The sequence below is a fragment of the Atheta coriaria genome, unplaced genomic scaffold, assembly GCF_025399875.1.
Source record: "Atheta coriaria isolate IRGN ID8LTWV9N9 unplaced genomic scaffold, Caltech_Dcor_3.1 hic_scaffold_7_pilon, whole genome shotgun sequence".
Taxonomy (NCBI): Eukaryota; Metazoa; Arthropoda; class Insecta; order Coleoptera; family Staphylinidae; genus Dalotia; species Dalotia coriaria.
Window position 1 is genome coordinate 949,628 of NW_027045449.1, and position 26,354 is coordinate 975,981.

The following is a 26,354-nucleotide window of genomic DNA, read 5'->3' on the forward strand; positions in this document are numbered from 1 at the left end:
CATGAAAATTTACAGAGGAAGTATTTGTATGCATTTTATTAAGTCAGATATTGTTGGTATAACATTAAATTCAATTCTATCGTCAAGAAGTGAGAATATTTCAAGTGTCTGCAATAGTTCAGAATTCAGAAGTCATTGCTCAGTGTGATCGTTTTATAAAGTTACGAAAACAAGTACGCTCATCAAACAAAAACTTAAACACTAATCAGACAATCGAAAACGTGCCTTTCGTCGTCGTCTTCCCCCCCCACATTCAATACCATCCCATCCACTTCGTCCCCTGCCTGTCTCCGAAACAAAAACCGTACAAAAACACAGAAAACAAAGAAGAAAACAATTCGACGCCTCACGCAGAGAACTTAGAAACGAAAAATAAAAATATCAATATGGATCGTAATATAATTTAAATAATCTTAAAAAGGGAACTTAATATAGCCACGTAGTTTTTCCTTCTAAACTCTTTGCGATGAAAGTAATGCTGCTGGAGCCACCTAGAGAATAACAAACGATGATTACTGGCGAACGCGTCCTGCGCACGATCGCATTCGATGGCAGCGGATGTGACTAAGTCTAGTTATTTCTTCTTCTGCGCCTTCTCGGCGGCCTTCGTCACCTTGCCAGTGGTATCTTTAAAGGTGACCGACTTGATAACACCCACAGCGACAGTTTGACGCATGTCACGCACAGCAAAGCGTCCCAGCGGCGGGAACTCCTGGAACGACTCGACGCACATCGGCTTCGAGGGCACCAGGTTGACAATGGCGGCGTCGCCCGACTTGATCGACTTGGGATTCTCCTCGGTGGTCTTACCGGTACGACGGTCGCACTTCTCCTTGATCTCGGCGAATTTGCACGCAATGTGCGCCGTGTGACAATCCAGCACCGGCGTGTATCCGTTGGCGATCTGACCGGGATGGTTCAGGACAATAACCTGCGCCAGGAAATCAGCAGCGCCGCGTGGTGGCGATGCCTTGGAATCACCAGCGACATAACCACGACGCAATTCCTTAACGGACACGTTCTTGACGTTGAAACCGACATTGTCGCCGGGAACGGCTTCGGACAATGCCTCGTGGTGCATCTCCACGGACTTTACTTCAGTGGTCAGACCAGCAGGGGCGAAGGTTACCACCATGCCTGGCTTGAGGATGCCAGTCTCCACACGGCCCACTGGTACTGTACCAATACCACCAATTTTGTAAACATCCTGTATAAAAACATAAAATATTTAAAAAAAGCCGCCATTTTGTTAAAAAAAAAATTACCTGAAGTGGTAAACGCAGTGGCTTTTCAGTAGGACGAGAAGGCGGCAAGATGGCGTCCAATGCTTCAATCAAGCATTTACCATCAGCCTTACCCTCCTTACGCTCGACGGTCCATCCCTTGAACCATGGCATCTTGTCCGAAGCCTCGAGCATATTATCGCCATGCCAGCCGGAGATAGGAACAAATGGTACAGCGAGTGGATTGTAACCAATCTTCTTGATGTACGAGGACACCTCCTTTTTGATTTCCTCGAAACGCGTCTCGCTGTACGGCGGCTCGGTGGAGTCCATCTTGTTCACACCGACGATCAACTGCTTCACGCCGAGAGTGAACGCCAACAGAGCGTGTTCACGAGTTTGGCCGTTTTTGGAAATACCGGCTTCGAACTCACCGGTACCGGCAGCGACAATCAACACAGCGCAATCCGCTTGAGAAGTACCTAAAGTAATAAAATTCAACATTAAAATTTTTGATTTAAGAATTTTTAATGGGTTTACTTACCGGTAATCATGTTCTTGATGAAATCCCTGTGTCCAGGCGCGTCGATAATGGTAACGTAATACTTGGCAGTCTCGAACTTCCAGAGGGCGATGTCAATGGTAATACCACGCTCACGCTCCGCTTTCAGCTTGTCCAAGACCCACGCGTATTTGAACGAACCTTTACCCATCTCCTGCGCTTCCTTCTCGAACTTCTCAATGGTACGCTTGTCGATTCCACCGCATTTGTAAATCAAATGACCAGTAGATGTTGATTTACCGGAGTCGACGTGGCCGATGACGACGATATTGATGTGAATCTTTTCCTTACCCATGGCGGCGGCTGATTAGTCTCAACTTGTCTTTTTTGCTTCCTGCAGACACAAAGAATACAAAGTCACGAAGCTGTTCTCCACGATTATTATTTCAATGGCCGGGCAGTTGTTATTCGTCGCTAAGCAACCAAATAATAAGCTTGCTTGGATGTGGATTGAATACAGAATGAAACAAAAGAAGAGTGATGATCGTCGGCATTTTGTAAAGTCGCGACGGAGAGAAAATCAATAACTGGTCACGACCGCCCGTACCCACCGGGGATGTCAGACGAGAGACATTTGTTTGTAAAGGGTGTTTCTCGCCGCGAATCGATAAAACATGAAGCGGAACAGATGTGCAGCGTGCATTTAACGCTGCATCTCTCCCGCAGCGGCGTCGAGATGCAACTAAATTTGGACTTTTGAGATAGGTCATGACTCTGAATATTACATTTCATGAGCATGTTCACTATCAAATCATAAAACAAAAAGAAAACTTGCACAATATAATGAAATCTTACTCATACACAGCAATTAACAACAAAATTAAATTTTTGAACATAACTAAAACAATTGAATATTGATTGTGTGAAAATGTATTGAAAAATGTCGCGTACCGGCACCAGAAAACAAAAAATATCACCACTGAATCACGGAAAATATTCTTCTGATGATTTGCGATGGTTTTGTTTGATTTTCACTGAATTTACGCGCAGGATGCAAGCGGATAACACACGATTGGCAAACGTGGAGAGTTGAACAAGGGGACAAGTTTGAGGACGATCCGCTTACCTTGAAAAGCACTGCAAGAGGGCGAGAACGGCGGACGACGGCGGCGTCGCGCGGCCAACCGGAAGTCGGGGAGTGCCGGCGGCGATAAAGTGGGGGCAGAAAGCGCAGGACCTTACAATCAACACAAAAACACAAAAATTCACCACCGAAATAAAATTACACTCAAAATCACACAGAAATATTCTAAAAATTGATGTGAGTGGGTTTCAGCGACGTTTAACTGTCGCATTGAGCGCAAGCGACTGAGATCTAAATAAAGGGGAAGCCGGCAAAAAATAGCATCCAATCAGTGGCGGTTGTAACAGCGCCGGACGGAAGCGGCGCTCAATTATATACACATATCCAACGGAGGCGGCAAATTTAAACCCTTTTAAACATATAATAAGCATTAATACGTTGTTTTTTTCATTTATTTATATATTTACAGATAATAATTAATAATATTACTGCGGTTTACTGCCGCCTGCACCTGCCCACAGCGGAAGGTAATTCGACCAGGATTTATCGCCTTTCGCAACTAAATTCAACTTGTTTGTTTCTTCAGGACTCAACTTTAGAATCGTGTTTAAGACTGGTACAAGTCGTAGACGTTCGTCGCCATTGTTTAAAGTGATAAACTGTAAATAAAACATGTTTTATTTCATTTTTTACTATTTTTCTGATTTAAACTTACTTTAAATACGACGTTCTTCATATATTCTAAATTCTCCGCGTGGCGTTCACGTTCCACCGACCTCTGTTGCCTTCTAATCTCTTCTTTTAACACTTTATTCATCTGCATGTGTTTTGACAGATCCTGTTCGGTGTCAGCGAGTAATGCGGTTAAATGCACAACGCGCAACTCGTTTTCGTTCAGGTTTTTCTTCACCGCTGCCAGTTCCTGATCCTGATCTGATCCTAGTAGTTTTTCTAAAGGATGTATATTGTTACCGTTTGTACTGTCAACGCTTTCTGATCCTTCCCCTTCCTCTCGGATGGATGTAGGGATGATTAATGAAGGAATGTCGGTTTGTGGCGGCGGGTTTTTATCGTATTTCGATTGTAGTTCGATGATTTCCCGGTTGTGGCGCACTTCCTGCTCGGATATCTGCTGGCGATAACATTGCGAGAGCGTTTCAGTATGCAGCTATAAAATACAACCATAAGAATCAATTTTATAACAGTTAAATATGAAATTTAAATAAAAAAAACTAACCTTCAAACTTCGCACGGTTTCATTATGCTCTTGTATCGTCAATAGATGTTTAGCGTTTAATTTCTCAATCTCAACTTGTGCATTGCTTAAATCTTCTTGGATTTCTTTTTGTTGTACATCCAAATCGTTTTTCTCTTCTTGTAATTTTTGATTAGATGTCTCAAGAGTTTTAAGTTTTAACCTGGAAATGTCATATGTCACATGTCAAAAATAACCTCAAAATGACCGCTTGTGTCATACTCACTTCAATTCATCAATTTCACTCTGATAAATCTTCATTTGCGCCCTTAAACTCGCCGCTTCTTCAGTTAACTTCTCTTCTACACCAACATCTCGACTTTGATTCTGTCTCAGCACACTCTGTGCACGAACTTTATAACTTTGATACTCTGCATTAACATTATCCAACTCATCACTTCTAAGTTTAAGTTGATCAGATAATTGTCTCAGCCGTGATTCTAAATCAACATTCTCATTCCTAAAATGATCTTTTTCTTCTCTCAACAATTGATTAACCTTTTGATGTTCTGCGATTATTTTCGATAATTGTGTGGATAAATCTTCATTTTCACTGCGTGTAGCTTCCAAACTCTTCAAAGTCTCATCAATTTTACTCTCTTTATCACCGATGGTAATCTCCAAGTCAGCGATTTGCTTCTTAAACGTTCTTATCTCAATCCTGCAAGCATCCAGCTCAGTTTCCAGCTCACTACACTTCTCTTCCATCAATCTATTCTGTTCTTTCGTTGAACTCACAGAACTTTTCTGCGCATCAATTTGATTCTTCAACTTGGTAACCTGTTCATTCTTCTTTTCAAGTTTGGCAGACAAATCTTTAATAGAACGCTCATAATCCTGCATTTCTAGATTCAGCACCGACTGTTTCTTACATTCGTTATTAGATTCATTCAATTGTGATTTAGTTGTGGTATGTTTTTCCTTCTCAGCCGAAAGTTCTTTTTCTTTAGCGGCTAAATCAGCTTGTAACTTAGTAATACGACTTTCAAAGTCTTTACGCATCAAAGTATTAGCTTCCAGTTCTTTTTTCAGTGCTTGTACTTTAGTCCCGACTTGTTTCTTCCAAGAATCGAGATTTGTCTTCTCCTGAGTCAATCCTTCAACCTGTGATGTTAATTTCTGGATTGTTTCTTCATTACTGGCTAACTGTTGAAGTAATCGTTGATTATCCTTGTTGGTTTGGTCCATTTTACTCTTAGTTTCCTTCTGGAGGTCGATTTTATCATGCAGCGCATCAATTTGTGCTTGCATACTCTGCACGGTTTTCATGTGAGTCGCAACACGTCCTTGTAACTCACTTTTTTCAACTTCTAAACGTTTTGCATCATCCTGCATCTCTTTAGCTTTTGCTTTTAATTTTACAGCGTAAGTCCGAAGTTTACCATAACGCTCCTCCCAACTACCTTCTAATTCTTTCATTCTATTAATCTCATCACATTTGGAGATCGTTGAAGTTGACAAAGCATCGTAATCATCTTGATTTACTTGTGAACGTAGAGATTGCACTTCTTCTTGTAGTGATTGAACGTGTTCTTGACTTTTTGCAAGTTGCCCTTCGTAAACTTGTATTTTTTTCACTAATTCTTCACAGTGTGCTTGTTGTTGACTGATAGTCTCACCGCGTTCCTTGAGTGCTTGATTCATGACGTTCATCTCAGCCAAAAGTTCGGCGTTTTCAGACTTTAACGTTGGTTGCGCTGCGGTTTCTTGTTGTAAATGTAACTCTTCAATTTCATCTTCGAGTGTTTTCTTCTCTTGGCGCAGTTGACGAATCGTCTCGCTGGTTTGTTCCGCTAGTTTGGATTCCGTGATGCGCGACGATTCCAAGTCGGACTCTAATCTCTCAATGGCCTTCTTAAGTTCACTCACCAACCGGATATTACCTTCAATTGTTGCTTCAAATTCAGTTACTTTAGCAGTGTATTCTTCTTTTAATTTTGAATAATCTTCGGTTTGTGTATGGAGGGTTGCCTGCATTTCAGCAAGTAATTTTGCATTGTCATCATTTTCATTGGTCTTCAAAAGTAAATCTTGTGATAGTTTATTGTTGTCTAACAATAATCCATTGTATTCCAGTCTTAACTTTTCATAAATTTCTTTTTCATTGGATAATTCTTCTGTGAGTTGGTTACATGTGTCAGATTTAACCTCAAGTTCATGTTTAACCTCTTCTAAATACTTTTCTTTGCCATCTGCGACATCTTCATTTAATTTAGTCATTTGCGACCGCATTACATCGACAGTTTTATGCAAATTCTCTTTTTCAACTGTTAAATTCTCCATTTCTTTCAATTTCTCTTCCAATTCATCAATTCTCTTCTGTAGTTTCTGTTTTTCATCGAAATTAAGTTGTACTTCTTGTTGTAACCTCAAACTAAGGGCTTTTAATTGCTCCTGCCAGAGTTGTACTTGTTGATTGTAGACTTTAAACGTATCCAAGATATATTCCTTGCTTTCTTTAACTTTTCTGACATCTCCAGCCAATTTAACAATCTTCCCATGATAACTCTTCAATTTCTCTCGAAGTTTTTCATTACTATTTTGTAGTTCAGCATTAATTCCACTCGATTCAATCTGATTATCATTGAATCTTTTACTTGTATTAGAAATATCTTGTTTTAATTTTTCGGCCAATGCACGATTTTTATGCAGTTCAGTGTTTAAATCATCAATAACTCTAGTCTGCCTTTGAAGTTCTTCATCTTTTTGCAGTAACAAAGCCTTAGATTCATCATATTTCTGTGAATTAAAGTCATAGTTTGCTAGTGTGTCATTTAGACTGATAATTATTGCTTCTTTCTCTGAGACAACTTCCTGGATTTGTTTGTTTTCATCTTTTAACTTCTTTATTTCATCCAAACTGACAGTTAGCATTTTCTGCAACTCATTCAGTTCGTTTTTCTCTGCTATTGCTTCATTATTCTGTTCTAGAATAAGCAACTGCTGCTGTTGTTCCAAACCAATCCTCTTTAACTCATTGATTTGTGTTTCTAGACCATCTAGATGTGTTAATAACTGTTCATTTTCTTCTGTTAGCCTGGAAACTTGTCTTTTATACACTTGACTTTCAGTATCTAAACTTGCAAGTTTTTCTTCTGCTTGATTCAGTTGTTCCTGTAGTTGTTTATTCTCTTGTACCAATGTGTCATTCTTTGTAACCAAGTCTAGTTTCTGTTGTGTAAAGGATTCAATCAATTCTTCAGTGGCAGTTGTGTTTACAGGTGGTGATTGTTTAAGTTTATTGTTTTCTTCAACCAAAACATCTCGAGCTTGTTTTGCCTTCTGTGCGATGGTGAGTAAACTGCGGCACTTCTTAACAAGTTCCTCTTTGGTTAATTCTTCTAATTGGACCTTCTTTGAACCGCCCTCGATGGACGTAGTGCTCGTGTCCATGGTTGGACGATTGTGGTGCGGGTGGCGCGGCAAATTTATCGGGCAGCAGGTGAGCTGCGTCTTGCGAGCGGTGGGTTACGTGTCGACGCAATTAAAACGCAAACTGACGAAAACATGACTTCATAAAACACACATCCACCCACTAATTGCTGATGTATACAGTGGAGATGACAGGAGTACAATAAACAATAACCTAGAGCTGTGTTGTTGGTTGTTGACTTTTCAAAGGGTATGGGATGTTTCGCCGCGAGTCGTTTCACCTCGGCACATATACACCGGGAGAATAATTCAATTTGATGCGGAAATAAATACATTTAGGAGAATATTAAACTGATTTATGTGAGTTCAATGTGAAATCTTTTGTATTTAATGTGTTTAGACATATAATATTAATGAATAATTGAGTAAAAACGAATTTTAGTAACTAAGTGAGAAATTATTGACTATTCAATCGTTTTTGTTAACTAATCATTCAAATTACATCAACAAATATGATGAATTTCACATATTCGAAATTAGAATTATAAAAATCAATTTAATATTCTCATAAATTTATTTATTTCAACCAAGAAACTTGAATTATTTTTGTGGCGAATTGACTCGCGGCGAAACGACGCAAGTCAAGACTAACCTAACCTCAAACTTATTTAAGGTTGTACGCATGATATTCTAAACAACATAAAACTACCCAAAAATGAATAATTTCATAAATAAAACACTTCTAAACTCACTTAAACGACTATATAAAACACCAAACAATGCATTATCATCTGCATCATCACTACCAGATGTAATTGTACAAAATCAACATGAAAATGATATAAAAATCTATAAAAAACAAACTCCATCAGTGTTAGACCCTTGTGATGACGAAGAAGTCCAACACATTGCACCCTATTTAAAACCAACGTTTAATTTCGCTGCGTACGTGAACAAATCAGAAACTTTACAAGAATTAGTTAAACTTGGTGTAAACCTGCATAAACTTGAGAAAAAGACTGATGTCCCAGAGTTTATTTTAGGCCTCAAGTTTGAAACTGATATAAAAGAACATGTTATACTCTTGCATGACTTGGGTTTAACTGTTGAACAAATCGGTGTAATACTAACAAAGAATCCATTTATACTTAAAGAATGTTTGGATGACTTAAAAGTCAGAATAAACTATCTAGAATCAAAAAAATTCACAGCAGAAATGATTGTGAGGATAATAGCACTAAATCCATTCTGGTTGAGTTTCAGGTATGTTTATACTTACATAAAATATATTTTTATATGATTTCTGATGTAATTTCTTGCAGTACGAGAGATATAGACAAGAAATTAGGCTTTTTCCAGAAGACTTTCTCGTTGACTGGAGACGAAGTAAGATATTTGACTGCAAAACAACCAAAACTTATCACCTACAATCAAAGACACATTAAAAAAAGCATATTCACTCTAAAAGAGGAGATGGGATTCACCGACGAAGAGTACAAACGCATTTTATTGCAAAAACCCCGATTATTCATGAACGGTCAGTAAAAACATAACCAATTCTCCTCGATAGTAATTGTTTGTACTTCAGATCACAAGAAACTATTAAAAACATTCGAATATTTACACAACACAATGAAAATTTCGCTGGAAACCATCGCGCAGATGCCCGACGTGCTCGGCTGTCGCCTCTTCCGGCTGCAACAGCGCTTCGAATACCTGCAGCGCCTCAACAAAGTGCAATTTAATCCCAAGCAGCCCGGTTACATATCGCCCGCACTCATCGTCTCTGGCAGTGACTCCGAGTTCGCCTCCCAAGTGGCGCAAACGTCAATACAATCGTTTAACACGTTTTTACAAACATTATGAATAGAAGATTTCTTGTTGCAGGGAATGTACTAGTTTAAATATAAAATTACCAATTGAGATTCGCCGATTAGTTGAGTTTACCGATTTCGATCTTAGCTTGGATTAGGCGTACTGAGCGGTAGATGACTGCGTCGATTAGGCTGGCGACTGAGTAGATGCCGCCGATGATCGCGACGACATTCGTGATGAAATGGCCAAAGGAGCGCTCGCGTTCGGTGTACTTGACCATTAGAGGCGAGAGTTCGTATTGGAAGAATGCGCCTGGCATTCCCGACTCGCCGCTCATCACAGAGACGACTTTTTTGTGTTTCGTAACTGAGAATTGATTCGAGTGCATGATTGAGTTGTTTTTGTTTACGTAAGCCGTGGGGACGATTTTTATGTAGTATTGGAACATTGTTGCTCCTAGAAAAAAGAAAAATATTAAGTTTTACGCTAATTAAAGCGAAAAAATACAAAAAAATGCAAGATTTTTAATAATTTCCGCAATTGAGCTAAATTTTTACAAGATATGAAGATGAAATCATTAGAATTTCATGTTTTTGGTGTAAAATGCTGATTTTTATGTTTCAATTCGCGTTTTAAAGCAAAAAAACAACATAAAAATGATAACATTTCTAATAAATAACGCAATTAACTTAAATTTTTACAAAATTATTAAAAGAAAACGCTTTAAATATCGCATTTTTTAAACGAAACTGTGTTTACATGAGTTTATGAATGATTAAACTCAAATTAATGAATGATGACACAGTTAAAGTACATTTCAAGTACCAAAATAGCAGTTTCATCCGCATGTTCTTATTCTATCGGTACTTCAACTTATTTCGAGTGTTTTGAGATAAATTTGGTGTTGTTAATTACATCCAGTAATTTACAACACTCTTCACAGTGTTTTTCATATAAAAATTGAGTGTATATAAGCTGCGTTTGATTTTTTTTTTTGTATCAGTTCAAAATAATTGACACAAAAATGAATCTACTTCAATTAACTATTTTCGCGAGTGTTTTACTTGCATCGGTATTCGCTAAACCGACCGCAAACACAAAAGCTAAGAATTACATTGTAATTTCTTTAGAAGAAAAGACATGGTTTGAAGCAATGCAATTCTGCCATCTTGTCGGCATGGAATTGGCTTCGGTTGAAAACGCCGACGACGAATTAAATCTATACCGCACTATTTATGGCGCTGGTGAGTAAAATATAAACAAATATCTTAAAAGCAAGAATTAATAAACATGTGTGTCTAAAGGATTGGGACAAAAAAAGATTTGGACCTCTGGAAACGACCTTGTTTCCGAAGGATCTTATTCCTGGATGTCAAATGGTCTCCCAGTGACTTACACACATTGGGATCTCACTCAACCTGACAACGGAAAGAATCAAGGCGAAGAGGACTGCATTGTCATTCGTAAATCAATCTCAGATGAATGGTCCTGGGATGACTACGCATGTGATAAAAAAGTGAACTTTGCATGTGAAGAATAATTGTTTAAATAAAAACAATACGAGTTATTCTATGTATTTTAAATTGATATATATCCCTACCAGTATTAAATATCTGTCAAATGACAAACGCCGCCATTACTGACACGCTGTCATCTGCGACCTCAACAAAGGTCAATGGTCGCATGCGTTAAATTTAGTTTTTAATACCGTGCTTGTAAATACAGCCACATCAAAAATGCCGATGCCGGGTGGAGTATACCAACAGCAAGGCCCATCATGCTTCGACAAGATGAAGATGGGCTTCATACTCGGTTTCTGCGTAGGCATGGCGAGCGGCGCGCTATTCGGCGGCTTCTCAGCGCTCAGGTTAGCTAACACATTATACCCACACACCAACAACTCATAAAAAAACACGCAATTTAATTTCCAGGGGTGGAATTCGCGGGCGTGAATTAGTAAACACCGTTGGCAAAGTGATGATACAAGGCGGCGGATCTTTCGGCACATTCTTAGCGATCGGCTCCGGATTGCGGTGTTAAAATTCTCACACAGCCACAGAAAAACTTATACATACGTAATAATTTCTTAGCAGCAACGCTATTAGTTGCCGGGGACAGTTGTAATGTGATTTAACGCATATAATATTACGCTGTTATGTAAAAAACGCAAAAAAATTGCAAATAAAGTGATAAATTTACCTTCCTCAGCTGTGCATTCAGTCCCCTTGAGCGGATTATGCGTCTCACTGTCGATATTCGCTCCGAACGAAAGATGTCGTATCTTGTGGGTTGTGTTAAACACCGTGGAGGAGAATGGCTGCACGTCGTGTACATGCACGTGGTTAATCGTGAAGCTTTTACCAGGCGCAATGTGAAAACTGCCAGAAACGCGGTTTACAATCAGCGTGCCATAGATTTGACAGCCTTGCGTGAATGCTGTTTTGATTTTCTCGCTGTATTTTTCATCTTTGCACTGCGTTATGTTCTCTGGATTGTCTGGAAACGCCCAGCGGCGTTCACGATAGGCTTCCCGCACGTCTTCACATGTATTACAACATCTTTTACATAAAAATTATGATTAATTGGATTTAAAATGAAGAAAAATGGTTTAACTTACTTTTTAGGGTCTAATGAAGCACCATAACAGCTTCCACACGTCACATTCTTCTCCTCCTCGGGTTCTTTTACTTTTATAATAATATCTTCTTTCTTTGGCTCTTCGATTGGGTTTCCTTCCAAGTCTAGGCTTCGTTTAAATATATTATGATCAATTTGTAAGTGCTGTTCTCCTGAGGAGTCCATAGCATCAAGAGATAAAACTATAAAATATATATTTAGTTGTTAGATGAGAAAAAAATGTATATTTTGCTTACAATCACAAGAAATTCTAGGAAAAATCACATCCAATGAAATCTGAATGTTTGGACTTCTTGATGTGTCCACAAACAATTCTTCTTCTATGTTTGGCGTCATGTAGTCGTTCAATTCCACCCAGATTAATAACGACATGATTGTAATACTAACTATCGTCACTATAAAATAATAAAAAATAATTTAGTTTAAAGTATGGAAGTGTAGGCAGGATATGCAGGTTATTGCGGGATATTGCCGTGTTGTACACGGCCACGTACCCGTCGCGCCGCCGTAGGTTTGTATTCGGAAGTCGTCCAGCGTCTTCGAATAGGCGTCGAAACGGCGCAGCTTTTCTAAAATCGACATTTCTGCGGGCGGGTGTTTATTTAAGCGCACTTGAAAGTTTCTAGTTTTAAGTTAAAACAAGTGAGAGAAGTGTGGATACAACACAACACATGCGTAAACAAATGTCTGTCGCATTCTACAGCTGACTGCGCAGAGAGTGCGAGTAGAGGGCGGTAATGTTGCATTAGTAATTGAACAAATAGATTTTACTATGAAAAAGATAAGATAAATTGTTGTAAATCATGTTTTGCATTGAAATATTGAAGTTTTAACGAAAAAAAATCAGTATAACAATGATATTTGTACAATTTGGTTGGTTTATGTTAATTTTTCTGTGTAACAATGAAAAATATTTTCATTTCTAGCAATTATGAGCTAAAATATTGTTTCAAAGGCATGACATCGATGGTAACACTTGAAATATTGTTGTGGTTATGCAACCCAACATACACACAAATTGCAATGCAAATTTCTATAACTTAATCACGATTTTTCAGTTAATTTGTTGGGATGCACGTTGTGTTACACCAAAATCATTTAAACATAACACAAGTGAATACAACTGAGCGACGCGGAATTCATATTTAACTTCAGGAAATATTTACCGACATTTTTACTAGTTATTGAGTTTATATTCAGCTTACAAATGATTAAACAGTTGCCTATCCAACGCCATCTTGCGCCACTGCAAACAAAGTAAATCCCCTTTATTCGAAATAAATCCAATTCCCATACGTACTTGAAATTGTATTTCAGTAAAATCATCTGTTCTAAAGCAATAAATTGAACGCACGTACGAATAATCGAACAATTTGATATCATCAACATGTAAGTAAGCTCCTTCAGTAATAGACATTCACCATCCTGAATGAAACTCAAGTAATCAGTTAATTTCAATTATATACAAACATAAACATACAAATAAACACTAGATATTGACAATCTCTATATATATATATATATCGAGTAATAAACGTATCTGTTTAGAATTAGGAATAAATCAATAGTGATATAATAAGATTGTTAGCTCTTGAACAAGTTGGTGCTTATAGCATATTCGTTCATCAAGACGCCCTATACAAATATAAACAAGTATAATATATTTAGTAATAACATAGTAAACTTACGCTAGCATCGAATTTCCCTTGGTTTTCATTGTTGCTTCGTTAATATGTTCGCTGAGGTGTCGCCGGCGCGTCAACTAAGTTAGACGCGCGCTGTTATCAGTTGCGAATGAATGCGCATATGTATTAATGGATGTGTGTATGTGGTGGTGTGTGTGAGAGGCGATCGCGTTAATATTAAAGCAGCGCGGAGATGTCCCATATCTTGATGAGTTTGTCGTGCCCGACGGTGACGAGCTTCTTGCGCGTCTCGTCCAGTGCCATTGCCGCTATGCTGTGTTTAGCATCGTGGAAGGTCGCCATTGATGGTCGACTGCAAAACAAAATCATCAATTTATATTAAAAAATGCAAAAGTTGTTTGTTTGCTACGCTCTCATGCGGAAACAACTCAACCGATCATCATGACATGTTATACACACAGTTTTTATTAAAAAGATAATATGTTTTATCCAAAAATAGAAAAATTGATTGTCAGATTAAGTATTTCACTAATTTCACCGCCAGGTGGCGTAGAATATCATTCAAATTAACACTCAACGCCACCTGGTGTTCTAGCAAGTTAATTAAATAAATATATTAAATATTTTATGCAAATATTTAGCAATAAACTTACTCGTGATCTTTGAGTGTGTTGTGACATGGTTCACAACAACGCACAGCAAACTCAAAGCCCATCACCGGGATGGTCAAACGCGGCGTGGAGCATTTATCACATACGGCTTTACCGCAATGGCGGCAATGGTGCTGTCGAATGCCCAGTTGTCGCTGGTCGAGCATGACGCGCAGATTCCAGAAGAACGGACGTCCGCACATCTGGCACGTGTCGGATTCGATCCATTCGGGTGTTTCGCGACGGTGTTTGCTCATATCCCAGAACACCAGCACGCCGTCTTCACCAGCGCTGACTAATTGGCGAGTTGAGTTTAGATAACACAATGCAGAAACCTAAAATTTATCAAAATACAAACAATGTTATCAAAAGTGTATGCATAATGAAGCAATTTCGGTATGAATCATATAGATTACAGATGTGAAACACCGGTATATCGTAAATATGAAGAAAAAATACCGGTATTTCATTAAAAATCAACAAAAAATTGTAATAATTAATAATTTTACTATGACTCACTTTATTATGATGTCCCTGAAGTTCATAAGCAGTACCTTGCTGTCCGCCAATATCCCAAACAATGACGGATTGATCAAAAGACCCGCTGAAGAGCATCTGCCGTTCGGTGTCCCACGCCAGCGTCCGCACCGATCCGGAATGACCTTTCAAGGTCGTCACAACCTGCGCGCCATTATTCGCCAGCTTCAGCATCGCAATCTGCCCTGAGTAATCCCCAATAAACGCATGTTTGGTTTGCGAATCGAATCTAAAACCAAACAATTTATCTTCCACACATATTCAAACATTAAAATACAACTTATAACATACTGTAAAGAAGTACACCATGCTTCAGCAGTGAAAGTACCAATATTTCTACCAGTCTGTGTGCAGTTGTACGAAAACGTCTTATCACGGCTGACGCTTAGCACCCACTCGCAGTTGAGCGCAAAGATCACCTCGGTAATCCGCGCCTGATGCGCTAGATACTCGCGTACAGGCATAATCCGATTAAAATCCGCGGCTAAAGAAAACTCCGAAATCGTTCCGTTCTCCTGCCCGATGAACAACTGCCGTGTTTCCACCGTGTAGAATAGTGAAGTGACTCCGCTGGGCATGCACTGCACTATGCTCGGCCAGTATTGGCCCGAGTCGCGCTTCAACCATACTCGTATAGTTCTAGAAATAAAAATAAAAATTTAAGTATTTGTAATGCAAATATGTTAATTTTTTTTTGTAATTGTGCAACGCACTTGTCGTCCGATACGCTGATGATGCCGTCCTCGCCGGGGATGATGACGGCCGCATTGATCTCGTCGGTGCCCGCCTCGAGCTTCGCCACCAGCGCCGGTTTCTTCGTCGTGCAGAACTTCTCGTTGGACTGCGTGGCCGGCTTGATTTCGGCTGCCATCACGGGAGCGCCTCGCAGGTGTTTTTGCAGGTGTGTAGGTGATTTTCAGTGTCGCGCGAGTGCACTATCACGGCGACAACAACAAACTGCGTCCTTGCTTTGAACGGCGACGACTACGATGGGCTCTGACAGTCGCAGCAGGTTACTTGTTAGCTAGTTTTGCAATTCCACCCGATTTACTGCTGGCTGCCACCCACAATGGATCATATAGATCATGAGCAAATGTCAAAAGGAATTTAAAATAAAGAATTAAAATTTTAAGCATAAAATAATAATGAAATAATAATGAATTTTAATAGGTATTAAACAATTTATACTTATGCAATTAGTTTTAGAATTAATTTATTTTAGTTTAATACTAAATTTTTTACTAAATAATTTATTTCTTTTACAAAAACTTTATTTTGAGGTTATGTTGTATTTCCTGCTTGGTGCTGGTGTGTATGATCCAATAACGTCAACATCATCTGTGATTACTTTTCATGTTTTTCCTGTTACTGTTGATTAATTGAACTACATTCAGTAATTTATCAAAGAAAACATGGCAGATTCATTAGCAAGTTTGAGTGCTCCGGATTTTAATGCAGAAAAATGTAATTTTCTCATCTTTATACTTTTTTTTTTCAACCATTATTAATGTCTTAACTTTAGTTGTAAAGGAAGCTTCGCAGCATTGCATTGGAGGACAAGAACTAGTCCTGCTCAGAAAAAAGATCCATGGGCGTCTAGAGGAAACTAATGACAATTTAAAGAAAAATGTCTACCAGAATTACATGCAGTTTATTGACACAGCAAAAGAAATTTCCCGTATCCTTTAAAATAATTCTTAAAAACATTTTTTTGAAGTAATTTTATGTGTAAAACCTTAATTAATACTAAGATCTGGAAAGTGAGATGTATCAGTTGTCCCACTTGCTAACAGAACAAAGATTACTGCTTAATTCATTGTATAATACAAGTATTTTGGGTGATGAAGCAAGTGCTCCAGTTGAAGCTGAAGTTGCACCAGAAGATAAAAGTGAAGAGCAAGAAGAAGAGATTAGGAGGCAAAAAATTGCCACTGTTTTAGAAAAAGTTGAAGGGGCATCAGTAAGTAGTAATAATTCATTTAAAAATTAAAGTTTAATAACAAAAAATTATAGGCATTCATAGACATACCAAATATTACACTTTTGCATGAAGGTTTCCTCTCGGAATTGGATTTTGTTGAAAACACTCCAATTAAAAGTGTTGTGGGCTTTCTATTTTCTGAAGGATTGATGTTGGCATGTTCCAATCCAGGGTAATGACTGATTTTAATGATTTTTATGATAAAATTAATTGAATTTTGATTAAAATTTATAGAAAAACTGGAAAACGTTATAAATTAGATGCATATTATGAATTGGGAAGTCTCGCAGTTGTCAACGTACGAGATTTAGGAAACGTGAAATTCGCATTCAAAGTTTTAGCTTTTCCTGACTCTAGACTCTTTCAATGTAAGAGTAATGCAAGCAAAGTAAGTTTTTTTAGTGAAATTGTTATTATTATGATGTAATTCATTTAAATATGTAGAAAGATTGGATTGATAAGTCTGATCAAGCGAAAAAAACGCGTTTGGCGCATGATCAACTCAAACGTGAGTCTACAATCGAAAAATCTCCATCGCGCACAGCTTCCATAGATACACAAAGCCTCAGCGTGAATGTCGAAGAAGAAGATGAAGTATTCGATCACCCTGATTGGTTGCTCGAAGTCCCGGAAGAGTTGGACGTGTGTGTTGCCCAGCGCCATTTTGAAGACGCATTGTCTTTACTACAGAAAGCTAAAGATTACATCAACGCGTACAATCATCAAGCCGATCATATCCTAGCGGATATTCAACGTAAAGTTGACCAAAGAAGTGTGCATTTGATTGAAGTCCTGATGAAAGAACTTGAAGTCAATCCCAATAAATCATTGCAAGGTGGTTTGAGAGCTGCAAGACGCGCAGTTAGGCTACTCAATCAACTTGGATGCGCAACACAATCATGCGATTTGTTTTTGAAGTTATGCAGCAGTATGTTGAAGACACAATGCAAACGGGTTAAACGTGAAGGGTCTATTACTGTGTATATTCGGTATTTATCTAGTGCAGTATTTACTAATTTGTGTCACATGACAGAGGAGTTTCTGCGCGCGTTTCCTGATTCACCAAGTTGCGCATCAGGTAATTATTTTTGTATAATTGCATTTTATACAAGAAATAAGGAAATATTTTAAATTTTACTTGTTTTAGCTTATGCTGTGTGGGCAAGTAGTGAATTATCTTTATTCACGACACATTTTATTAAGCAAGTGTTTGTGCCACAGACACCTATGTCATCTATAACTGAATGTGTTGCTTTGGTGCGCTTCCAATGCGAAAGAGTAAGTATAGAATTACTCTATAACCAACTCAAAAAGTATAAATGGTTGCCTACCCGCGTAAAACCTCAATATTTGTTTAATATTATTGTTCGGCGTGGTAACAACACCTCTAAAATAAGATAAAATGCATGTTATAAACAGACTACACTATAATTTACTACTATTATTTATATTTAACTGAAAATAATTCCAGTTGTATTCATATGGAATCGATTTATGTTATCAACTTGACGGAGCACTGCGCACGCCGCTTTCCCGAGCTTTAAAAGACGCTAGAGACAAACAAGTCGACGCCATTAAACTGCGCGCAGTCGAAGACAAGTGGATCCCCTTGGACATGCGCACAAAATCAGCTCTGGCGAGATTTATCCAGGAGTACAACGACATGGGCATGAATCTCACTGCTTATGTGACTGGCGACTGTTGGTTACAATTAACATCCAACACTATAACATTCACAAAGCTATATCTTGCTTTCCTGGATGATTGTTTACGCTTGCAGACTTCTGATCTTTTGCATACGATTGATGAATCCCTATATATTGTCTTCGAAGCACAAATACGATATATTGAGCAATCATTACGCAAAGAAACACAAAATGAAGTAAGATTTACTCATATTTGCATTTAATATTCATTTTTAATGTGTTTAAATGCTTCAGATGCGAAAGTTTATAACAAAAAACACCGATTTTCTGTTAAACACTTTCCTGAATCACGTCCAGACGAAATACGAGGAGGCAAATCAATTCCCATGCGGCAAACTGCACAGTTTGAAGAAGGAGAACGCGGCTTTATTGCAGGGCATCTCGCCGACAAAGCGTAACATCACTAAATATTCCTCCAGCGAATATTTATAATCAGAGGTAATACGTTTTCAATTTCTAGCTTTATGTAACAACAGACACACAAAAACAAAGAAAACCATCTGCGTTATTCGCATGATTCGCGCAAGTGTAATCGTTTAAGGAGTTAAAATTATAAATAAATTATGCATTCTAAAGTTAAATCAACTAAACAGCATACCTACAGAGTCGTTTGACTCGTGTTTGACGACTTTGATGCGTCCGGATGCTCCTGATCGCTTTCCTGAGTCAGTTTTTGTCGCTTTTTTGCTCGGATATCGATGAGCGTTTGTTCTATGGAGCGTTGATCTTTTTTATTTTCACTAGGAACTAGAAATTTATTAAAAAATTAGTTAATTGATAAAATCCCTACTAATATTATAAATGCGAAAGTCCTGATGTTTGTTACACTTTCACGCAAAAACTACTTAACCGATCATCATAAAAATTTCTACACATATTCTTAGTGGTCCCCGAATGGTTATAGACTACTTTTTATTTAATAAAACAAATTATTTCTTAAATAAAATAATGAAATAGTTTAGCCAATAATACCTCTGCATCTGGCTATTTGACTACTTTAACGCCATCTAGCATTCCAGCAATGAAGCTCAAACCTAAGTACTATAGTACCATCACACTGTATTATCACACTGTATTACCGACAGCTACGTCAACATCAAATCCAATTGACTACACTATGGAGACTGTACACTATACTTCCATAGACTATACTTTCAGCCATTTTAAACTTCCCGCCATTCTACTTCATTGTTACTTCTTCTGTGACTACAGACGCTTATGGAAACAACTTCATTATTTTAGATATTCGCGGGCGAAGCCAAGGGTTAATGCTAGTTTTACATAAAAATTAAATATTTACCAAATCCGTAGCTCTTATTTGTTTCTGTCTTCTTCGCTGCTTCCAGTGCGGCGTCCTGACCGATGAGGTGCGCGTATTTATCTTTGTAGTTACTGTTTGGTATGAATTTCTCTGATTTTCGTTTGCGTTTTGTGTCGTCAACGACTTCTAGTTGTTCTTGTTTTCTCTAGAAGTTTTAAAATGCATAAATTGCGACTTAAAATTAAGTTTTACTTACACTTTCAATCAATTGTTGTCTAATTTCTTCATTCCAAGGATCTCCACGGCGTCTTACAGCGAGTTCATCCTCACACGGCGCGTTTTCTTTGCGATATATGCGTATGTATCGGTCTACACCGTCTGTACCAAAGGCGTAAGAGATTAAACCTTGTGATTCTGCTATTTCATGACTGAAACAAACATTTTTAAGTTGATTTTGTGTTTTTTATAAAGAAAACTGTAAAAGTCTGTTTGTGTTCCTGCTACGCACAAATAACTAAAACAATTCTGATAAATTTTAATATAGCGGTAGCATAGACCTAGGAGAATAACATAGGCAACTTTTCTCGCAAAAAATATAACTAAAAATGGCGTTATCAGCAGTTACAAGCAGAAAACCTATTATTTTACCAACAAAAACAACAATTTCACAATAAATAACATAGTTAAACATAAAAAAGCAATAAAATGATTATCAGAATAAGCAAAATCGGTAATAAATGCTTAGAACTTACATAATACTCCTGTAAATGTGGTCCATTGGTTGGAACTTCAAATAAGTATTCTTTGGATCAGCAAAATATGTGTGACACTTCTTCTCAATGTCCTCCTTGAACTGTTTGAAGCGTTGTTTCTCTGCTTCTTTGCGTTTTTCATACTCAGCTTTGCGTTCTATGCAAAAACAAATGAAATTAATTATTATTCACTTGCAAATTCTAGTTATACTAGTCTACACTGCAGTGAGTAGTAGTGAATGAGATGTAGTATTTGTATAGGTTAGATCACTTTGTGCTATGTACTAACTTTTCATTATGTCACGCTCCTTTTCGCTCAGCGACGGAGGCTTCTCCATCGAGTTCATGATCGACCCGAGGAGGTCCATGGCGACGGGCGGTGATTGTCAGGGTGTTTTATGAAAATTCAGAGGTTTTCACACTTCCGGAGGGAATGTGTTTGTTTGGGTCGGTCAGGAGGAGGTTGCGCGCGGCACACATCAAAACAAATTTGGAACGAAGTGCGCAGGGCGGTACTAGGCATATTCGGATAGGAATTTGATGAATGGATTGAATGTTTAGTGATAGGAAGTGCTGACGTGGTTGAATTTGTAGATATCGACACGAAATAATGAATAATATACGTAGTTGTACATTTAAAGTGCAGTTGGCTAGATTAATAAGTGCGCATTTTTATGTGTATGTTGGGTTGCAAACTATTTGTTTTAGATTAGAAACTTCAAGAATACAATTAAAGTATCTTCAAAAATCATTTTAAAAGTGAACGACTGCTACACCTTGATAATTCAATGCCAGTTGCCGTTTCTAGTTTATTATTTTATTGTAACATGTTTGCTATCTAATGGTATTAACATCGTTTATAAAAATTTAGATTTTAAAGTTGCACGTAAAAATATCACGAGTATGCAACCCACATAACATGAAGCGTCTTACATATGATTTATAAATAACACATCTTGTTTAACATTCATAAACCTAGTTTTATTAATTGCTCTACCATATATTTGTCTTAAAAATATTAACAATGTGTCTTATACACACAAAAGAACTAAGATGTTTTATATTTGTTTAAAATGTCATATGGTAATGTTATTAATATAATAATGAATCACTTTTTTGTTTCTTCTTTGTTTGCTTATCATTACTTGCTATAACCGGTCAGCAGTTCACAATCCAGATTATTTCCACCACATACGTGTCTCAATCAAAAAAGTCAACACCAGATAGCAACAGTCTATCGTCGGTGATTAAAACACCCAATTCCTGCTACTGCAGTAAAACTTTTCGAAAATTTATCGAAAAAAATCACCGTACTCCCACACTGCGCATGCGCACCCAATCCTGACATGTGCGTTGGACCAATCAAATTGAACCACGAATTTTGCCGTTGTATTATTGTGTCGCGTCGCGAGCGGTGTCGTGTCTTCATCGCTCCGCGAGTATCACACGCAATAGTCATCATAAATGTGCGAACGTAGCCATCGACACCAGCCTCTAGTCGCGGCATATTAAAAGGGCACGGTGCGCAAGTGATATACGTGGTGATAACGACGCTGTGAGTGCCTGCCGATTAACACGAACACCAACACGCCGATATGCCTGGGAAGTAGTTGTTTAGTGCTGTTTGTGATGTTGAATTGAATAAAACTAGCCAGAATGTTGGTGCGAACGAACAGTTTGAACAAATTACGCCCGTATATTGCGTTATTCCTCGTGGAATTCCTTCTGGAATGTGAGTACACATCAACTTTTGACAGCGCATAACTCACATAACCTTTAAATTCATTTATTAAAAGTTACACGTAAAAAAACAACAAAAATCTATTAAAAACCCGGAAAAATCATGTTTTTATTTGCATAATTAAGAATTAATAGATATTTCGGTTGTTATTTGCATTGGACCGTTATGTTTTGGCCCCTTCCACTCACCACTCACGTAGCATACAGTGTGTTATAAATATTTCATCATATGTTGCAGATTGCAATGGGGCGACGCAAGCCGAAATAAATAATCACTTAGAATTAGGTAAACAGTTTTTAGCTAGGGGACAACTCGCTGATGCATTGTCACATTATCATGCAGCAGTCGGTAAGTTTTCACAATCAATTGTTTGTTGTGTGTGTGTTAATTAAATAAATAATGTTTGTTGCGCATATATAGAGGGTGATCCAACAAATTACCTCACGTACTTCAAGCGGGGAACGGTGTATCTGGCGCTGGGCAAGTCAAAGAACGCTCTCGCCGATCTGGATAAAGTCCTCGAACTGAAACCGGACTTTGTCGCCGCCAGGAATAGTCGTGGCAGCGTTCACCTCAAGTTAGCTAATTTCGAGCAGGCGCAGTTAGATTTTTATAATGTTGTAAGTACATTTTTATAGTCACATGACTTGCAACACTGTATGCAACCAGTTTTGCACTTTTGACCTGTCAATTTCTTTGACATATAAATTTGGTTGTCATTTCTTTTGCAACGCTGTATGCAACCAGTGTTACAATTCTAAACTGTCAGTTTATTTGACATTTTGACATTTAAATTTGATTCTCATTTCTTTTTGTGGTGTTTAGCTGCAACAAGATCCTTACAATGAGGAAGCGAATGATTTGATCAATCGTATTGAACCAACCGTCGAGAATGAACGCCTAGCGAAATATTACTACGCCCAGGATGATTACCACAACGCCGTGCACGCGTTATCGCAGGTGTTGGAAGTTTCCCCGTGGGCTGCGCGTCTATACGAACTCCGCGCTGAGATCCACATGGAAATCCCCGACGTGTTGGCCGCCATTTCCGATTACAAAGCGGCGACGAAACTGCAAACTGACAACACCGCCGGTTATCACAAGCTGGCCAATCTCCTCTACCAACTGGGTCACGTGACAGAGGCGCTCAAATCAGTCCGTGAGTGCCTCAAACTTGATCCGGACCACAAGGATTGTTTCCCGTTGTATAAAAAGATTAAAAAGGTGGAGAAACAACTCACCGATGCCGAGACTTTTAAAGAAGAAGGTAATTTCGGTGAGTGTATTGCATCCGCTGAGAAGGCGTTGAAAAACGAAAAGCAAGTACAAATGGTTGTCTACGAAACACAAAAACTGCTCTGTCATTGTTATTCTAAGGACGAGCAGACACAAGAAGCAATCGAGGCGTGTACGCAGGCGCTGAACATGCATCAGGACTTAAATACGTACTGTGATCGAGCGGATGCCTACCTTCAGGCGGAGCAGTATGATGACGCTGTGCGCGACTTCAAAGCCGCACTGGAAATTGATCAGGGCTTCCAGCGCGCGAAGGAGGGCATTCAACGCGCGCAGAAAATGCAGCAACAGAGCGAACGCAGGGATTACTATAAGATATTAGATGTGAAACGCAGTGCCTCGAAGAAGGAGATTGTCAAGGCGTATCGCAAAGCAGCGCAGAAATGGCATCCGGATAATTATCAAACTGATGAGAAGATGAAGAAGATTGCCGAAAAGAAATTCATTGACATCGCTGCGGCTAAAGAGGTAAGATAACTTGACAGGTTGTAAAATACAACACTATTGGATGTATAAAAGGTTGCCTAGCTTATCAATCAACAGTGTTGCCATTCATTTTTGTTATATGCTTTAATACTGCAACACTATTGGTTGTAATGTGGGTTGCCTACCTTTTCAAAAGTGTTGTACTTTATTTTTGTAAAAATTCCTAAAACTAACGCTTTTCTAACCATTTTATTAACATCTTACATATTTGTAATATCCCCTTGTGTACGATGGAGTAATTGAGCTGAAATTCACACACCCTACATACACACAAAATTGTTTAAAACAAAAAAAACATGTCTGCGTCATGGGAACAGTGGGAATTGCTGATTTGTCATCAGTTGCAGGGAGAGATCGCTGACTGCTCGTGCAACATCGACTCCCTAGACACTTTTAATAACTTCAAAATCTATCCGCGCCTGCAAAGCCTCCTCACCAAAGACTATTTTAGATTCTACAAAGTCAACCTCAAGAAGGAGTGTCCCTTCTGGGACGACGACAGCAAATGCGCAATGAAATACTGCCACGTTGAACAATGTCTGGAAAAAGACATTCCTGCTGGTCTGAAAGGCGCAGGCGTGCCGAAACATAACAAATACACGAAAGAAAGCTGCGATAGTGATTACGAACTTGGATATCTAAATACAACTATCAGCAACAAGGTGAAGGAGGACATTGTCTTGTGGGAAGTCTACGATGACAGTCAGGACAACTTCTGCGTGGTGAACGAGAACGACAGCGAGGCGCAATACGTCGATCTGATGTTGAATCCGGAGCGTTATACAGGATATAAAGGAAAGTCAGCGCATCGCGTCTGGCATACGATTTACATGGAGAACTGTTTTCGCCCGACGCGGAATACATTCACGGCGTATATACAGAACGATAAGTTGAATGGCATGTGTTTGGAGAAGCGGACATTCTATCGATTGATTTCAGGCTTGCATGCGAGTATAAATATTCATTTAAGTGCGAAATATTTATTATCCGAAAAGAAATCGATGGGGATTATTACCACCCCAGAATGGGGCAGGAACTTTGACGAGTTTCATCTGCGTTTTGATCCGGATAACACCAACGGCGAAGGGTTAAACTGGATAAGAAATTTATACTTTTTGTATTTGATTGAACTACGTGCTTTGGTCAAAGCTTCATCGTATTTACAAAGAGAAGAGTTTTACACTGGTAATGAACCCGATGATTTTGACACACAGCTTGCAATCAAAGATTTATTGAATGTAGCGCGTCAGTTTTCCAATCATTTCAACGAAACTAATATGTTTATGGGTGGAGATGAGGCGCAGAAGTTAAAGTTTGAGTTTAAGCAGCACTTTCGCAACATCAGCACGATTATGGACTGCGTCGGATGCGATAAGTGTAAACTCTGGGGAAAACTGCAGGTGCAGGGACTCGGCACAGCGTTGAAAATTTTATTCTCCGGATATTTCGACGAGCAGAATAATCCCGAGCTATATATAGCTAATAAAGATAAGAAGGATTTTCAATTGCAGCGTAGCGAGATTGTGTCGCTATTAAACGCATTCGGTAGATTATCAGAGAGTATTTATGAGCTGAGTGAGTTTTTAAAAGTGGAAGATGATGATGATGATGATGCGGTGCCAAACAGATGATGATAACTGATGAGGCTCAGTTGTGTACATCACAGCAGACAGTAATGCGCAAACTGGACATGACAAGATAATTTATTTTCGATGCGATTTGTAAATATTTACGCGCAAGATGTTTATTGTTGTTACGATAGTGATTAAGGTGTGTGGCGGGTACTTAAAAGTTAAATATACGACTGTTTTTTTTGTTTGTTAACACGGCTCAATTCCTCCATCTGTCAAAATGGCGGCTTTCAAACTAACAAAGCTTTGCGGAGTGTTGTGTGTGCGCATGCGCCGCAGGAGTAATGTAACACTTTGGTTCGTTTTTTGTTTGCAGGTGTTGACCGATGAGGAGAAGCGCCGGCAGTTTGATAATGGTGAAGATCCGCTGGATCCGGAGTCGGGCAAGGGCGGCGGCGGATTCAACAATTTCCATCAGTTTCACAATTTCCACGGCAGTCCCTTCCAGTTTCGATTCCATTTTAACTGAATTGAGCGTTGTTCAAGTTTATGCAAGCATATTTCTGCATCTTATGTGTAGCGAACGCCGGCGTGCATGTTACAAAGAAACGTTTTTCACACACTTGTTCCCTGTACATATTATAATTAACTATTGATAAGTTAAACAATTCAATATTTAAATTATATTAATTTAATTTTGTTAAGGAGCAAAGTAAAACACTCAAGTACGAATACTGATGGTGTTGTGTGTGCCAGTGCATACATTTTTACTGATTTAGTTATTTGCGATAAGAGTTAATAATATTCGCCAGTCAAAACAAGGCGATTTTTAAATCGGA

General features: G+C 38.5%; 9 protein-coding genes across 13 annotated transcripts; 4 read left to right on the forward strand and 5 right to left on the reverse strand.

Moving 5' to 3' along the window:
• Window positions 1-21: 21 nt before the first annotated feature.
• Window positions 22-2,983, reverse strand: LOC135796176 (elongation factor 1-alpha-like). 2 transcript variants are annotated; one of them, XM_065308104.1, is made up of 4 exons: window positions 2,852-2,983; window positions 1,768-2,119; window positions 1,266-1,705; window positions 22-1,207 (listed from the first exon to the last, which is right to left on the reverse strand). In XM_065308104.1, exons 2-4 carry the CDS (start codon window positions 2,078-2,080, stop codon window positions 575-577), a joined length of 1,386 nt encoding a protein of 461 aa, XP_065164176.1. In that variant the 5' UTR covers window positions 2,081-2,119; window positions 2,852-2,983; the 3' UTR covers window positions 22-574. The 2 variants fall into 2 exon arrangements, with proteins under 2 accessions (XP_065164176.1, XP_065164177.1); XM_065308105.1 differs by lacking the exon at window positions 2,852-2,983 and adding an exon at window positions 2,677-2,701.
• Window positions 2,984-3,243: 260 nt separating this feature from the next.
• Window positions 3,244-7,636, reverse strand: LOC135796168 (GRIP and coiled-coil domain-containing protein 2). Its single transcript, XM_065308090.1, has 4 exons — window positions 4,291-7,636; window positions 4,047-4,227; window positions 3,525-3,977; window positions 3,244-3,468 (listed from the first exon to the last, which is right to left on the reverse strand). The coding sequence occupies exons 1-4, from the start codon at window positions 7,455-7,457 to the stop codon at window positions 3,295-3,297; spliced, it is 3,975 nt and encodes a 1,324-aa protein (XP_065164162.1). The 5' UTR covers window positions 7,458-7,636; the 3' UTR covers window positions 3,244-3,294.
• A 256-nt stretch (window positions 7,637-7,892) lies between these two features.
• Window positions 7,893-9,359, forward strand: mTerf3 (mitochondrial transcription termination factor 3). The gene is made up of 3 exons (XM_065308109.1): window positions 7,893-8,699; window positions 8,759-8,973; window positions 9,025-9,359. Exons 1-3 carry the CDS (start codon window positions 8,152-8,154, stop codon window positions 9,300-9,302), a joined length of 1,041 nt encoding a protein of 346 aa, XP_065164181.1. The 5' UTR covers window positions 7,893-8,151; the 3' UTR covers window positions 9,303-9,359.
• On the reverse strand, window positions 8,994-12,609 carry LOC135796177 (endoplasmic reticulum-Golgi intermediate compartment protein 3). The gene is made up of 5 exons (XM_065308106.1): window positions 12,383-12,609; window positions 12,125-12,283; window positions 11,869-12,070; window positions 11,451-11,809; window positions 8,994-9,707 (listed from the first exon to the last, which is right to left on the reverse strand). The coding sequence occupies exons 1-5, from the start codon at window positions 12,468-12,470 to the stop codon at window positions 9,370-9,372; spliced, it is 1,146 nt and encodes a 381-aa protein (XP_065164178.1). The 5' UTR covers window positions 12,471-12,609; the 3' UTR covers window positions 8,994-9,369.
• Window positions 10,880-11,454, forward strand: LOC135796182 (reactive oxygen species modulator 1). Its single transcript, XM_065308112.1, has 2 exons — window positions 10,880-11,118; window positions 11,183-11,454. The coding sequence occupies exons 1-2, from the start codon at window positions 10,988-10,990 to the stop codon at window positions 11,289-11,291; spliced, it is 240 nt and encodes a 79-aa protein (XP_065164184.1). The 5' UTR covers window positions 10,880-10,987; the 3' UTR covers window positions 11,292-11,454.
• Window positions 12,610-13,181: 572 nt separating the features above from the next.
• On the reverse strand, window positions 13,182-15,767 carry Wdfy2 (WD repeat and FYVE domain containing 2). 3 transcript variants are annotated; one of them, XR_010549176.1, is made up of 6 exons: window positions 15,435-15,767; window positions 15,013-15,360; window positions 14,704-14,950; window positions 14,188-14,519; window positions 13,577-13,886; window positions 13,182-13,313 (listed from the first exon to the last, which is right to left on the reverse strand). XR_010549176.1 is itself a non-coding variant. In XM_065307694.1 (5 exons), the coding sequence occupies exons 1-5, from the start codon at window positions 15,590-15,592 to the stop codon at window positions 13,751-13,753; spliced, it is 1,221 nt and encodes a 406-aa protein (XP_065163766.1). In that variant the 5' UTR covers window positions 15,593-15,767; the 3' UTR covers window positions 13,182-13,750. The 3 variants fall into 3 exon arrangements, 1 of the variants encoding a protein (XP_065163766.1); XR_010549175.1 differs by having other exon boundaries at window positions 13,182-13,523; XM_065307694.1 differs by having other exon boundaries at window positions 13,182-13,886.
• Window positions 15,768-16,018: 251 nt separating this feature from the next.
• Exo84 (exocyst 84) lies at window positions 16,019-18,983 on the forward strand. Its single transcript, XM_065307633.1, has 9 exons — window positions 16,019-16,185; window positions 16,244-16,399; window positions 16,473-16,681; window positions 16,735-16,874; window positions 16,937-17,090; window positions 17,147-17,780; window positions 17,850-17,980; window positions 18,174-18,584; window positions 18,643-18,983. Exons 1-9 carry the CDS (start codon window positions 16,134-16,136, stop codon window positions 18,838-18,840), a joined length of 2,085 nt encoding a protein of 694 aa, XP_065163705.1. The 5' UTR covers window positions 16,019-16,133; the 3' UTR covers window positions 18,841-18,983.
• Window positions 18,753-20,988, reverse strand: LOC135795839 (sperm-associated antigen 7). Its single transcript, XM_065307634.1, has 5 exons — window positions 20,711-20,988; window positions 20,422-20,578; window positions 19,926-20,097; window positions 19,709-19,874; window positions 18,753-19,155 (listed from the first exon to the last, which is right to left on the reverse strand). Exons 1-5 carry the CDS (start codon window positions 20,787-20,789, stop codon window positions 19,007-19,009), a joined length of 723 nt encoding a protein of 240 aa, XP_065163706.1. The 5' UTR covers window positions 20,790-20,988; the 3' UTR covers window positions 18,753-19,006.
• Window positions 20,989-21,787: 799 nt separating this feature from the next.
• On the forward strand, window positions 21,788-26,247 carry P58IPK (dnaJ homolog subfamily C member P58IPK). Of its 2 annotated transcripts, XM_065307630.1 has the most exons (6): window positions 21,788-22,153; window positions 22,400-22,510; window positions 22,583-22,782; window positions 22,988-23,926; window positions 24,286-25,714; window positions 25,892-26,031. In XM_065307630.1, exons 1-5 carry the CDS (start codon window positions 22,078-22,080, stop codon window positions 25,573-25,575), a joined length of 2,616 nt encoding a protein of 871 aa, XP_065163702.1. In that variant the 5' UTR covers window positions 21,788-22,077; the 3' UTR covers window positions 25,576-25,714; window positions 25,892-26,031. The 2 variants fall into 2 exon arrangements, with proteins under 2 accessions (XP_065163702.1, XP_065163703.1); XM_065307631.1 differs by lacking the exon at window positions 24,286-25,714 and having other exon boundaries at window positions 21,798-22,153; window positions 25,892-26,247.
• The last annotated feature ends 107 nt before the right edge of the window (window positions 26,248-26,354 follow it).

Coding starts and splice junctions, on each gene's coding strand:
- LOC135796176 (XM_065308104.1), bottom strand. CDS start 2,080: ATGGGTAAGGAAAAGATTCACATCAATATCGTCGTCATCGGCCACGTC. Junction 1,706..1,767: donor CATCAAGAACATGATTACCG/GTAAGTAAACCC, acceptor TTATTACTTTAG/GTACTTCTCAAGCGGATTGC. Junction 1,208..1,265: donor CACTGCGTTTACCACTTCAG/GTAATTTTTTTT, acceptor GTTTTTATACAG/GATGTTTACAAAATTGGTGG.
- LOC135796168 (XM_065308090.1), bottom strand. CDS start 7,457: ATGGACACGAGCACTACGTCCATCGAGGGCGGTTCAAAGAAGGTCCAA. Junction 4,228..4,290: donor AGTGAAATTGATGAATTGAA/GTGAGTATGACA, acceptor TGACATTTCCAG/GTTAAAACTTAAAACTCTTG. Junction 3,469..3,524: donor TGAAGAACGTCGTATTTAAA/GTAAGTTTAAAT, acceptor TTTTATTTACAG/TTTATCACTTTAAACAATGG.
- mTerf3 (XM_065308109.1), top strand. CDS start 8,152: ATGAATAATTTCATAAATAAAACACTTCTAAACTCACTTAAACGACTA. Junction 8,700..8,758: donor CCATTCTGGTTGAGTTTCAG/GTATGTTTATAC, acceptor AATTTCTTGCAG/TACGAGAGATATAGACAAGA. Junction 8,974..9,024: donor ACCCCGATTATTCATGAACG/GTCAGTAAAAAC, acceptor TTTGTACTTCAG/ATCACAAGAAACTATTAAAA.
- LOC135796182 (XM_065308112.1), top strand. CDS start 10,988: ATGCCGATGCCGGGTGGAGTATACCAACAGCAAGGCCCATCATGCTTC. Junction 11,119..11,182: donor GGCGGCTTCTCAGCGCTCAG/GTTAGCTAACAC, acceptor TTTAATTTCCAG/GGGTGGAATTCGCGGGCGTG.
- LOC135796177 (XM_065308106.1), bottom strand. CDS start 12,470: ATGTCGATTTTAGAAAAGCTGCGCCGTTTCGACGCCTATTCGAAGACG. Junction 12,284..12,382: donor AACCTACGGCGGCGCGACGG/GTACGTGGCCGT, acceptor ATTATTTTATAG/TGACGATAGTTAGTATTACA. Junction 12,071..12,124: donor TCCTAGAATTTCTTGTGATT/GTAAGCAAAATA, acceptor TATATTTTATAG/TTTTATCTCTTGATGCTATG.
- Wdfy2 (XM_065307694.1), bottom strand. CDS start 15,592: ATGGCAGCCGAAATCAAGCCGGCCACGCAGTCCAACGAGAAGTTCTGC. Junction 14,951..15,012: donor GCATGGTGTACTTCTTTACA/GTATGTTATAAG, acceptor GTTTGGTTTTAG/ATTCGATTCGCAAACCAAAC. Junction 13,887..14,187: donor AACACACTCAAAGATCACGA/GTAAGTTTATTG, acceptor TTTGTTTTGCAG/TCGACCATCAATGGCGACCT.
- Exo84 (XM_065307633.1), top strand. CDS start 16,134: ATGGCAGATTCATTAGCAAGTTTGAGTGCTCCGGATTTTAATGCAGAA. Junction 17,091..17,146: donor GTAAGAGTAATGCAAGCAAA/GTAAGTTTTTTT, acceptor TTAAATATGTAG/AAAGATTGGATTGATAAGTC. Junction 17,781..17,849: donor TTCACCAAGTTGCGCATCAG/GTAATTATTTTT, acceptor TACTTGTTTTAG/CTTATGCTGTGTGGGCAAGT.
- LOC135795839 (XM_065307634.1), bottom strand. CDS start 20,789: ATGGACCTCCTCGGGTCGATCATGAACTCGATGGAGAAGCCTCCGTCG. Junction 20,579..20,710: donor GGAGCGTGACATAATGAAAA/GTTAGTACATAG, acceptor GTTTTTGCATAG/AACGCAAAGCTGAGTATGAA. Junction 20,098..20,421: donor CACATTTACAGGAGTATTAT/GTAAGTTCTAAG, acceptor TGTTTGTTTCAG/TCATGAAATAGCAGAATCAC.
- P58IPK (XM_065307630.1), top strand. CDS start 22,078: ATGTTGGTGCGAACGAACAGTTTGAACAAATTACGCCCGTATATTGCG. Junction 22,154..22,399: donor CGTGGAATTCCTTCTGGAAT/GTGAGTACACAT, acceptor CATATGTTGCAG/ATTGCAATGGGGCGACGCAA. Junction 22,511..22,582: donor ACATTATCATGCAGCAGTCG/GTAAGTTTTCAC, acceptor GCGCATATATAG/AGGGTGATCCAACAAATTAC.